Source organism: Haliotis asinina, chromosome 2 (genome assembly GCF_037392515.1).
Source record: "Haliotis asinina isolate JCU_RB_2024 chromosome 2, JCU_Hal_asi_v2, whole genome shotgun sequence".
Classification (NCBI taxonomy): domain Eukaryota; kingdom Metazoa; phylum Mollusca; class Gastropoda; order Lepetellida; family Haliotidae; genus Haliotis; species Haliotis asinina.
Window position 1 is genome coordinate 68,173,578 of NC_090281.1, and position 13,601 is coordinate 68,187,178.

General features: G+C 39.1%; 2 protein-coding genes across 3 annotated transcripts in view; one reads left to right on the forward strand and one right to left on the reverse strand.

Moving 5' to 3' along the window:
- Positions 1–385: 385 nt before the first annotated feature.
- Positions 386–7,383, reverse strand: LOC137272817 (uncharacterized). Of its 2 annotated transcripts, XM_067805220.1 has the most exons (3): positions 7,351–7,383; positions 7,072–7,250; positions 386–2,362 (listed from the first exon to the last, which is right to left on the reverse strand). In XM_067805220.1, exon 3 carries the CDS (start codon positions 2,351–2,353, stop codon positions 386–388), a length of 1,968 nt encoding a protein of 655 aa, XP_067661321.1. In that variant the 5' UTR covers positions 2,354–2,362; positions 7,072–7,250; positions 7,351–7,383. The 2 variants fall into 2 exon arrangements, with proteins under 2 accessions (XP_067661321.1, XP_067661322.1); XM_067805221.1 differs by having other exon boundaries at positions 7,072–7,383.
- Positions 7,384–8,460: 1,077 nt separating this feature from the next.
- LOC137274205 (F-box/WD repeat-containing protein 7-like) overlaps positions 8,461–13,601 on the forward strand; it is a 38,071-nt gene continuing 32,930 nt past the window's right edge. Inside the window, exon 1 of the mRNA XM_067807261.1 lies at positions 8,461–8,529. The gene's annotated coding sequence lies outside the window, so the exon portion shown is untranslated. The remainder of the gene's footprint in view (positions 8,530–13,601) is intronic.

Below are 13,601 nucleotides of genomic sequence, written 5' to 3' on the forward strand. Positions count from 1 at the left end.
TGATTAGTCGTCTCGTACCACAAGCATGGGTTAATGAAGGTCAACATTCTAACCCTGACCTTCACGGCTAGAGCGATTTTAGATGTGTGTGACCATTTTCCACTATATTGAAAGCTACACAATCTCATTTAATCATTTCAGTACACTTTTCATTCACACATATGATTTTTTCTATTTGAAAATATGCGTAAAGAACTTAATTAAACACGCTTTGTGGGTTTTCAAGACGTACATGTACTTCTCTTGGTGACCAAGATGGAAAACATATATTTTCTGACCCGTATGATCCTTTGGACTTTGTGAAAAAGGCAAATTGTCATGTAAAACTGCATTCAAGGAGCTTATTGACACTTGTCTGAATAAATATTTAATTTATTTCTTTTTGTCATGAGGCACTCTTACAATAACAATATTTCTTTAAATAATAATTATCTATACATTTTGACTGATCCCCATATCTGTTGATACGACTTATGTCCCCGGCTAGGGTATACCGTCCAGATATTTCGTCCAGGTTGACAGTACCTTCCAACAGCCCGCCCCCTGGGGAAGTAACAAATGTCAACTGAAATGTCAACACTGCCTCAGTTCTGTTACCATAGTGAACAGTCCTGTTTATGACGTCATTCACACTTTCCTCAAAATGAAGGACCCGTTTATTCGGACTCATCAAAACTGCTTCTTTAATTTCTTGGAGTTCTAAAACTTCACAGAGATGGCCATAATAGAACAGTTCTTCATTGATCTGATTTAGGATGTGCCTAGCAGCGTTGGTTGCTGCAGCTGACGTCACAGAGACGTCTTGCCTTTCCAAACACATGCACCAATGAGGCAAGATGGCGGCAGTGTCACATGACCTGTCACGTGGTACTTCACTGAACAGGCTGATACCTCGATCCGTCAAACTAGCTGGTTTAACGTTCCCACTGAAATACAAAATATCCTTAAGAGTTTCGTACACGTCAAACGGTGTCGTAAGCCTGTGAGAATTCTTCTTCATATTTTCAATCAAGAGGGGATATTTTTTCTTAAACCATCGAGGTAATACAAAAAATATGAACGGCAAACGCTCTTCAAGTTTTCCAACAAAAGTGTTTCGTATTTCCCCGTAGCGGTTACCATGGTCACTGAAATAAATTAAAATCGTCTTTTCTAGAAGGCCGTTCTTGTGTATTCTCTGAAGGTACCGAAAGTGAGGATCATCTGCCGCGCCTGCGTCGTTAACATTGTCGTGACTGAGCCTCGTTATGAATGAAAATCCAAAGTGAGGCCTGTCTCGGTAAAGTTTAGAGAAATCCTCTGTATACTTCAAAACTATGTCCGTCTCCAACCGATCTCCAACACAATTATGATCATGGTTCCAGACCGACTTATGTTTTTCCATTGCAATACTAAACACCCTGTTGTAATGGTCGGCCGGGGGTATGTGGAAACCCTCCTTTAAGTATGTAAATATAGCAATTTTAGGGGCATCTTCGGCATACAGAGTTCTATACCCACAATTCGAAAAGTTCTTCCATATAAAATTATAGCCATCGAACGGTTTTTCGGACATGGTTTCATTCCAAGGAAGTTCGGCAACAAATTTCCCCGTCGTCATCGGCACAACGTTGACAAACGTGTTATCAGCAACTTTAGTGTAACCTAACATTTCTATAGCTTCTAAATCCTCGAGGAGGTATTTTCTAGACAAGGGCATCTGGCGCATAAAATTTAACCTGGACACAGAGTCTACTCCGATCATTAAAACATTCATTATTTCCTTTGGTTTGTTTACTTTCACATGGTGTTTCATGTTTTTCTCACATCTTTCATCCACGGCTTCTTTCGGAATAATCAGGGAATGGAAATTGGTGTTGATTGTACCCTCAGACTTGCTCATACAGTAGATTCTTATAAACTCATCTGAAATTTCTATATCTTTGTTGAACGTCTCTCCAAACTTGCTGTAATAAAACTGAAAGTCAGTCTGATTTGTTCCTCTCGTTATCGTTTGATATTTGCAATACTTAAAGTCACCCTCATAAAAACTATTCACCGTTGTCCAGTTGATTCGCAGGACGTTTCCATCTTCGTATGTAATTGACGGCTTTCCGTAACACAGAATCTTCGATCGAAGACGAATCAGTTTTGAGATCGAGCTATCAAACGGGTCCAGGTTGGGTATGCGACATGCTGGAGTGTCAACCAGGAAACCACGAGGACGTGGTGGAGCCTGTGTGGCGATGACCAGCCGCTGACCAGGTCTGACCGAGACGACGGGAGTGATCCAACGAGCTACCATGATGGTTGCTACGGCGCCAGTAAGACTTAAGGCTAAAAAGAGTCGTATAAGCTTTCTCACCCGCGCCATGGGATGATCCTGGTAAAAGAGAAACAGAAAGAAAGGTTAGACGTTATCAGTTATAAAAATAACATCGAAACAGGGAACATGAGGTCTTGCAGATCTGGGGCTCCTTACACGAAACAATCTTAACTAAGGTTTACATTAACTCCCATTCTTTAACATTGTATTAATGTTACCCTCGCGACTTACGATCACCTTAGTGCTTTGTGAAAGGAGGCCCTGCCCTACATACGCCGGTCGTGAGTTCGAATCCAGCCTTGGTATACATCATCATGACAACGTGCACCAGTGGGGTTTCACCAATGTGCTCAATATGACCTGTAACTATACTGGCGAAAAGCTTTGGAGCTCTCCAGTCTGTTTTCAGACTGAAAATATGTTCGTATGAGTAAAGCTCTTAAAGGCATATCATGATTCTGAAACTAATATTGCACCATGTTTGGCATAAATCTAAAAATGAAAAAGGAACAATTCAAAACACACGAATATATTTGTGAACAGGGTATTCACTACCAGCAACTGAGCAGAGGCACCTTCTCTGACTGAAACACCACAGACGTGAGCAAGCCCTGGCCCACTGCAATGGTCAGTCCACTGTATGTCGCACGACAGGCATGTACACGCTATGCAACCTTCATCCTTATATTGGATCATACATGACATGCCTTTCCGTACTGGTAACCGAAACGCCAGCGTAGCATACCCACAAAACCAGGCTCAGCACACACTAATAATCGTGCAATCCCAGGACAAGCCGGAGGCTTTCATTGATATGTGCTGAATGCACCAACGCAATATCTCGGTTTGGAGATGTGTGGCTATTTCAAATTTACCTTAAGACTTAATGAAGGCAATCCGTTCAAGTTCATATGGAACCCTGGAAAGTTTGATTCAAAGAATTCACTCTTCAAGCTCGCCTTTGACTGCACATACAAGGAATGTGTACATCAACCGTTAATGGTAGCCCGATAACTATTATCCTCACTGGTTCAGAGGCTCGTGAAGCACTAAGACCGGTAAGGGTTGACTATAAACTAACATATATGAGAGGTAGCACATGTGATGGTTTAAATGCGAGAGACAAACAGCGCCCATTGTTTTATTGTTTTCTGAAAGGCAATATAGTTCCTGGGAATACTGTTCAACACGCGCGAAATCCAAGATTTGTCGTTGTCGGATAATTACTCGGAGGATTGAATTTGAAAACTGAATATTAATTATCACTGATATGTGTTTTTCATCAAACTACCAGCGGTATTGCTGATTCATTACCTGTAAACCTAGAATACACTTTCCAGTAATACCAATAAAAGTGGCGTAAAATCCAAGCAACACAATTATCCGTTAATTACACGGAGGACTGAATTTATTTATTTGTTATTAATCATCACTGACATCTGTTTTTCAGCAAATTGCCAGTGATGATTATGAAACATCACCGATAAACCTGGTATCGGTTGGTATGTTTTGGAAAATTCACGAACACGAATCCCTAAATGAACTTTCCGCCATATTGGATAGTGTTTACAAAATGAGGTTGCGACTGGTCATGCGATGATTATCGATGACTATAATGTTTACTGTTGGGGTTGACTATAAAGAAGCATCTATCAGAGGTTCCATGACGAGATGCGCAAAGCAGCTTGTCCGTCTGTTATATTGTTTCCTGTAAGACAACATAGTTTCCCGTGATTCCACACCACGTGCTTGAATAGCATACGTCAGTCATCTCGGAGAATAAGTTGCCGAAAACCAGTATAAAGTCCCTTGGCTTACTTCTATGGAAAACTGTTAACTACCGGGATGTGTTTTGATTCACATAAGTAGGCTGTGTAGATAGTGATTACAAATCCCAAGGGAAACACCGCAGTGGTAATGCCTATAGTAAATGGGCTGGTCACCTTTGTACATGAATGCTCTGTGTAGAGCTGTAAAACACTGTCCGTTCATTACGAAAGGTGATGATAGGAAACAATATCATCTTACATAATGATAATTCTGGATATAATAATTATGCGCCATATACGATCTTGCGATGTTTGGTATTTGGTTTAGAGCTTTTATCTCTTGTGATAAATTCGCTCTGGGAAAACGAAGATGGACTCGTAAACACCTTCAACAATCGTTCAGGCCCTGATTTCTCGAAACAAACTTAAGTCTGAGTTTTGACTTAAGTTCAAGTTTTTACTCAAATTTGAGAAAATGCCAGAATGAAAGGAAATTGGTATCTAGCTCAAACATAGTTGACAATCTGAATTTGGTGGACAGATTTCTTTAGTTGTTTGGACTTTTATAGTCTAAAACATACAGCTGAGATAAAAATTCAGCTGTATCAAATTGTCAAAATCAGTTTGAGATTTGAGTTAAAACTTAAGTTAGTTTCGAGAAATCGGGCCCTAATCTCCAAGTTTTGACGGATAATATATCGAACTGCTGAAAGTGAAGGCAGATGAAGTTGGATGGTTATAGGAGAAACGCTATCACAACGCATGTTTATGCAAACTTAGCAAATAAGATGCGCACACACGCAGGCATACACGCACGGTTATTAAGCAACAACTTAAATAACATCACAAAATATTACTTGCCGAAAGTGGAATATCAATCCTAGAATATGTTTTAAAACGCTCTTTTCTGAAAATTGTGAAATGCTGTAAAGACACTGTGGAGTTTCGTGCCCCTAAACTATACCAAGACATTGACCTTACGTGCTAACGTTTCGTGTATATGAATGTAAATATCATCAACATTTGCTTGCTGTCTCCTCACAAAATAGGGACTAGGCGTGACTGGAAAATACAGGACTATCTATTAACATGGAGACGTTACAAGTGTGTCCTCTGCCTCTCCTCTCTACCCAGGAGAGATGGGGGATGCTCTGACACATTTACTGTTTTCACAACAATAGATTTACAGCATAGTTTGACAGGATAGTGGATTATGATAAGCACAGATACGGCGTACTGCACTGACACATGTATTGATATGGCAAACATGAGTAGTTACGGTTTTTCAATACAGTTTCTAATTGAATTTGACAACATACATGGAACACATAAACATAGATACACTATGGCACTGAAAACAAATGCTTGAATCAAGGAAATAAATAACAATTATTCTACAGATTATTTTGTAATAAACTACGTAAAGTCTTAGGTTGTGCCTAATACTCGAACACTGTATATAGTAACGGTTTCTTATACACAGGCTCGACTGATCGTAAAGTTTGCCTCACTGCCCCTGAACCAAATTATTTTCTCTACTTTCTATACCACCCTACAGTGCTAAAGCCCTAAATGAAGCATGTCTAGATTGACTTTAACTTCAACTTCTTTATGCTCATTAAACCACCATCGATGGTACAAGAGCAAGGAATACACATATGTACATACATATAAACATGTGTCATGGCGCTGGATTATTTATGTAAACAATTTACACGAGCGAGAGATAAAAAGTGATAAACATGTGCTACGTTTTAATTTGAAAGGCGACATGACTTCGCTAAGAGTTGATAAATTGGCCCAACTGTGATATTTTGGGGCAAAGAATGATTTTCTGTAAGAATTGAGTGACATAGATTCAAAAAGATAATGGATTTCGTCACCAACTAAGTTGCAGTTACAGAGTTTACACATTCTTACTTCTTCTCTCGGTATGTTCCGTCAACTGCCAGTTTCAATCGGATGTTTTGGATTTGAGATGTATAGATTTTGGAAATAAAATTATTTTTCAAAGGACAGTGTTTTTTTAAGCATTGATAATAGAATCCCTTAGTGCAGAATATCTATCAGAGTAATCCATATCACATCTTAATTTCTTTTTTAGGGACTTTTTTGTGTGTAAAATGTGTTCATTTCATAGACTAGATGATAGAGAAGGTCTTTAGTTAGTGTCTCCTTCAATTTAAACACTTTTGTTTGTTACAGTGTAAATTATATATTCACAGACTAAGCATTAGTCTAGTCTTTAGTCACTTTGTAGTTGAATCTACAGACCCCACATGTTGTCAGGCTGTCGGCAGGCGCTACCGTGACGAGAAACACCTCACGTTATTGACGACTTGCAGAATGTGGTCCATCACACAAATCTTCTGACGTAATGAGCAACCGTGTCCCGAACCACGAACAAAGAGATTAATGAACGGCGTTTCATAATGAGTTGACTCTTACAGGAAATTGATCCCGGTAATTTTGAGATTTGAAACCGAACGCTACGTATCACACGATGGTGTGGTAGATTGAATGTGGAATGTCTTGAATTGTGTCATCTAGTTTTCTGAGCATATTTGGAGGACAAAAACAAACAGACAAGCCAACAGACAAGCCCCGTTCCACGTACGATCAGCATTAGATGAAAAATGCTTTGTTAAGCGGGAATCAACAGGGATGAATGTCGAAGTGGAACTAAAGGTATGATAATACATGACATGGTATGAGCAGGTCGAAAGCCACACCCGACGCTTGTAATTCTGGCACCGTGGGTTGATACACAGCCCTGGGCTGTGGATGTGGGTTCAACTGGGGATGGATGTAAGTGATGAGGAACCAAACAATGAACCCACGTCATCCCCATCCAAAGTCTGACCAATCCACTAATTCACGAGTGCCCCTTCAGTGCACCTCAGCAATTACTGGCACGGCAAAATGGTGCAAAGGTGTAATAGTTGTAAAGTAAAATATATAAGGGACGGGTCACAATAATCAAGAAACAATCGTTACCTGAATATAACATGAGTTTATCCCAGTTTCCAATGGAGTCCTTCCGTGTGCCTGGGCGCCTCGTGTTATCAAAGAGCGTTCGAGACCTCTGTTACTGATAACACCATGGTGATGCAGTGTCGGATTTCAATATCACCATTCTCAGCAACCGAAGTTCCGAATTCCACGATAGCGCCCACCTGAAAGTGTACCAACTTTTCAAAAGTGAAAAGTTTTGGAGAAAACACTGCTTAGAAAGTGAGAATAACTACACCTCCTCGTTCCAAGACAATCACCTACTTTCGTCCTGCCATTGTGTAGCGTGTGTTTGGCAGCGGAACCTAAAGGAGGTTATATACATGATGTTTACGGGGTGCCGTGTCATAACAGAAGGGAGGTAACTCGTGCTGGCTTGTGTAAGTTGGAACATATGGTCACCATACGTTTATAGAACACCCTGTGAGACAAGGCGTTACATGTGGCAGTGATTCCACCTATTGTGTGAATACTGCTGTGTTCATGAACATGTTAATTGCTAAAATATGCCGACTGGTCGCTTAACGATGTCAGGTTTAGTTCAGTATCATTAATTAATACCCATCACGATGACTGTCCAGTGATATACATACAGTCTCATTTGGCGTAGCAAAAAGCAGTTATGACGGAAATGACTTTACTTTGTTTTGATTGTATAATACGAGTATTAAAATAATTACCTACTTCGATAATGTAGTCCTCGAACATTTATTTCTCATGTGTTATTACTGAACGATCGTTCAGGTGGCACGGTTCAGAACCATGTTTGCAAGGGAACAATTTTGTGTGGTGATGGTCAGGTTTTGGCTTTCATTCTTCAAAGCTTTTGTGACATAAACATGTTTAGTACATATTCGTGAATAAAATATTTAAATTGTCATACTTTGTGCGAATTTTGTCTCTGGTAACACAGAACCCGCATTGCATCTTCTGTTCGTATCATTTGTCATGATAATGAAAACAAGAGCTGCAAATGTTCTATTGTGACACTCTGTGATTTCACACAGGATCACTGATGGAAACATATCTATTTCTTTCATTATTAATATAGGACATTTATGTAGCGCATATATCCACGCAGCTAGTGCTTGTTCAAGGTGCTGGTATTTGTCTATTTCAGCTATGTATGTACATAACTTTATGCGTATAGCTTTCGTAATTGCAATGCCATTAAAAGAATGTCAGCAACTTTATTAACATGAATGTAAAAGAACAGTTGGAGTTAGGGCCATGTGGATCTATTAGAAAGTGGGATTTGAAGGTTCCGCTTGGTCAACTGCACAAAAGCGTAAACTTCGTCGTCTAACGTCCTATGGTTGCCTCCCCTCGGTGGTCGGTTATTTCCGTGACAGTCCGGTAATTTGCGAGTGAAAAACAAAAATGGCCGCCTCTTGGATTGAGAAAGTTGGCGAAGTGTAAAGATGACTTTATATTCAAGTGTTGGTAAGAAATATTTGAGGATCAGTGACCTACTCTTGAAAAATTGCCATTGGTCTTTATTTTGACCGTTCTTTGTATTATTTGGATTTCTTCTTTGTTGGTAATGTTGGATTTGTTATAACCAACCGTCTCGTGCCTACGATTTTACAAGTGTATATTCTAGGCACACTACCGGCTCAGTTTTGTCCAAATGGACCCATAAATCGGGGAATGTGTATCGTGCATAGTCCATATTTTGAAAACCATACCATTTATCAGGATATCGACGCAGTTACTTATGAAGCACTGTGACCCACATAATTTCTACAGAACAATATTAGCCACCTCGGAAACCCGTGTGCTGACATTCTCTCATTGTTTGTGTTTCGCCTAAAAATGGGGAATAATTCGCTATTTATCACATTCTAACGTGCTTATGAACATCTTTCAACGTGCAATCACGAGGTCGGGGTTTATATGATCTTTATTGTCAATGCTGAGGATATACAGTTTCCGGAATAAGAAGAAATGTAAACAGTCACTGATATAGATAGAAATTGGCACTTCTCCCTAAAGTGTTCCAAAGTTAAGCTACGCTAAGAACAAGCTGAACCAGCGGTTTTATGCTCTTTTGATATATAATATCGTCAGAGAGACCGGTGTAACACAATGTCAAACTGAAAGTGTACTTGTGATGTGTAACTAGGTGCTGACAGGATAGTGACATCTGAGAAGACAGTCCAATAAAATTGACATGGAATGTCGTGATGAATGCTGACCAATTCCCCGAATTAGGGTTGAAACTTAGTGACATAAATAGAAGTAATACATGACAGCAATAACAAAATCCTTTTAGCTTTGTGTATTTATGCTGATGGAAGTAGAACCAGTGTAACTAGTGAACAAAAATACACCATTGATTGTGTTAAAAATATTACAACATCAGTCATGTTAAGAATACTCTTTGTTAAGAACCATTTTCACGGGCTGCAGTAACCTTTTCACAGAAACTGTTTGTCGTTAAATAATTTAGTGGGATTAAACTTAAAGGTGTAGTCTGATAGTACAAACATATAAAATCATGTGGTTGTGACTACATGGGTACAATGTGTGAAGCCCATTTTCTGGTGTCCCCTGTCGTGATATTGCTGGAATATTGCTAAAAGCGGCATAAAACTAAACTCACTCACACTCACTGGTTGTGACTAAAAGATCGGTTGTTTGTTTTTGCATGTTCCAGAATCTGGCTATTGTGTATGAACCACTATTCTTACTACAGTTGTTTGCTTGTTTAAATTTTAATTATATACTCAAACATTCCTCTGTTTACTCTGGTTGTCTTTTAGTTGGTGTAGAAACTTTGGAAGTTTCAGTCAATAGTATGAGCCCACTACTAGTTAGGAGCCAACAATTAGGACTGCACAGCATTACCAGTGTATCACGATACACTTTTCAAACTATATGTATTGCAACATTTTTCTGAAAATTTTTATACCAGGTAAAATATATGCATAAGTTTTGGGGATTATCTTTATGGTTTAAATCGAAATCTGCACAGCCTTCCATTCACAACAGATGTTTTCCTTCATCATTCAATGACAAAGTGGCATACTGTTACACTGTAAATTGTATGAAAATGAAAACGGAATCATTTACTGTGCAACCTATTTTGATATTGCTGTTATCAGAACCATAACATATATCTCTAAGGACTTCAGATGTTGAGAAAAACACGTTCCTAACATATCGCCATACATCGCCATACATATCACAATACAGGTACCTGAATTGCAATATCATTTTCAGAAGAAGCTAAGGAAATTTAGACTTGCCACATTTTCTAGACCTGCGTGGGCTTTCTTGGATATATATACTTCAGGGTCTGTACGACAGACTACTCATTTATACGTTTTGTCTTTACTGATTACTAGGTAACTACATGGGCCAGTGCTCACGTTATCAAACACTTGTTTCCACAGGAGGGAGGAGTCTGTGTTGAATAGGTTGTATTTGTAATGTTGAATATGAATGTAAAATGATAAAAGTAGACTGGATCACTTTTTTATGTCATATGAGGCAACTTATACAATCACATGGCCAGGCTTGCTGGCTTGGATGATGAATGTCATTGTGTCCCAGTTGAAGTAATTTAGCTAATAATTACAGTCACCAGACTTAATTATTTACTGACAACCATCATACAAGTAAGAGATAGTGAAATGCTGCTTACAGCAAACAAACAATTTCTTACGCTATTTTATTGTAGTTAGGCTTAATCTTGTATGTGATGTTCACCAATGGCTGCATTCTGTCTGTATTGTAATGCTCAAAATAATGAACACATTCTGTTTTTCATGTTTGTGATGCATTTTGTGTCCAGTAGACTTTACATCATAGCATGTCATGTCAGACAACATGTGGTTAAATTGTTTTGGACAGATTGTTATGTTCATCAGCAACAGCACTCAGCAACATGATCATGATCATTTGTGTTACTATTTGCAACAGGGTTGTGGTTATGCATTCACTCGCCACTACAAACACCCAGGCTTGATTCTCCACATGGGTGTGATGTGTGATGCCCATTTCTGCTGCCCCTGCCATAATATTGCTTGAATATTGCTAAAAGTGGTATGAAACAAAGTATAGGGTTCATATGTCTTGTCTCTCTTGGTCTAGCTTCAGTCGACTCTTACTAAGCTACTAGGAGCCAATGATTTGTGACACAAGGCCATGATTTGTGGGTATGTCATTTGTGGTGGCTCACCTAAACAAGAAAGCATTTTAGAGTGACACAATATCCCTGAAATTAGTATTATCATGATTATAAGTACCTAGAGATAATTTTCATACACCTAAGTTCTCTCAAATGTTTTCATTCCCTTGCACAGTAGATATTTTCTTATATGAAAACAGTAGTCATTTAGAAAAATATATTTTGACCATCATTGTCCCGATTTGTAATGGAAGTTTGGTATTGTTGTTTTTTGAATATGTTGCATTTTCATCTTGTTATTTCCCTTCCTTGGATATTTTTGTACAGGGACAATTGGGTAGCCTAGTTTTTAGGTATTCGATTGTCCTGGGTTTGATTCCCCACATAGTTACAAAGTGATATTGCTGGAATATTGCTAAAAGCTGTGTATATACATACTCGCTAGCTACCTTGCTGTTTTTTAAATTTGATATGCAGAATTTATGTTGTAAGTATATTATGAAATGCAGTACTGAACGGAAGCCATGTATGTATCAGTTTCAGATGACACCATATTTTGTGCAAATGTTTGGTTTTTAGTGTTTCAGTTCATTTCTCAATGATTGTTAGGTGAACACTTCAGTATCAATACTTCCCAAAACTTTAGCAGAATGGCTATCTGTGTTGGTTCCTATTACATTGCTGTAACACTATGGTTACATTGTACACAGTCCATGCTAAATCATTTGATGACGAGAGACATGAGTGAGTGACGCTGCATTTTACACCATACTCAGCATTATTCCAGCTATATGACAGCTATCTGTAAATAATCAAGTCTGGAGCACACAATCCATTGATAAACAGCATGAGCATCGATTTCACATTTTGGATATGATCACATATCAACCAAGCTGGCGAGCCTGACCACCCCATTCCTTTAGTTGCCTCCTACGACAAGCATGGGTTTGTGAAGATTAGTTCTAACCTGGATCTTCATGGGTCTGGGGGGAGTTGTGAGTCTGACTGAGATGGACTGAGTTAATTGAGTTGTAGGGATTGGGAAAGACAGGGGCCAGGGACCATTTTGCACATTAGAATAAAAATGGCCCATTAAAATTTTGAAGTTTACTGTTGATAGATGGGCAGTGGCCCATTCTAAATACAGAAAATGGCTAATAATCCTGAAAACAGCCTTGTCAAAGTTCTCTATCCCAATCCCTGGAGTTGGTTTCTAAGTTATCATGATTATATTCAAGATAAAGGCCTCTGAGGTCAACAGACTTCTGCCAACAATGCTAAGGTGGCAGAATCCTTCTGCTATAGATGTGTTAAAGACTTACACTCACCATTGATGCAATGTGTGACTGTGACATGGAGCTCATGAAACATCCTCAGTATTCATCAGGTTTGCACCATTAGGTTTAAGCTTTTTCCCAGCTCGGAAAAAATGAAAGCACTCGTGTGGAGGACTTTTTGCACAGAACAGTTTTTTACACCCAAAATAATTAGCAACCATTCCATCAACACAAAACACCATTGTTCAGGTCAGACCTGTAAAGCCATCCCTCATGCTATTACACTGAGTAGATCAAGTTAAGTGACTTTGTGAAAATTGCATGTGTGCCTGTTGAGCAATTTTTTAAATGGACTGGTCAGTTGAAGCAGTATGACATCATAATGCATCATGCTCGTAGTCATAGTTGACCACAACACAATCCATTATTCTTGACTTCACAGTTGACAATGTTATGTCATATGGACAATAGACTGAGTTAGTTGAAACTTCTCAATGGGGTCAACATTTCATCATCCTCGATATCTCCAGGGTATACGTTCCGATAAGTCTCCACTATACCCTGGACGCATCTACGGCTCTGCCAGAAAAATTTATTACCTCCCTTGACAGTCTTTTGATCCAGTCAGGTGTCTACGCTGGGAAGTTGAGCGAACCAATCACAACTCACTTTCGTTTTTTTAATTATTTAACCGATTATACTTGGCAACATAAACCATGCAGAGGTTCTCTGGAAGAGGTAGAAGGCGTTCTTGCATATGTTGTTTTAAAGTTTCGGACCTGTCAATTTGTTTGTATGATTTCCCTAAAATCTGGGACGCACTGCGAGCAAATCTTCGCAGTTGCGACGGCTACCTTTGTTGACACTGGCAAGCTCGGTTATAACGGCGGCCTAGCTGATTGGCTACTGCGAGAAGGCGGGGCCAGCAAAGAGAGGTAATAAATTTATCGAGCAGAGGCGTAGATGCGTCCAGGGTATAGTGGAGACTTATCGGAACGAATACCCTAGAGATATCGAGGATGACATTTCATATGATTATTTCGTTTTCATCCTGTCAACGGCAATGAGAGTAGCATTATTATGAAATGCATGTTTGTTGTCAG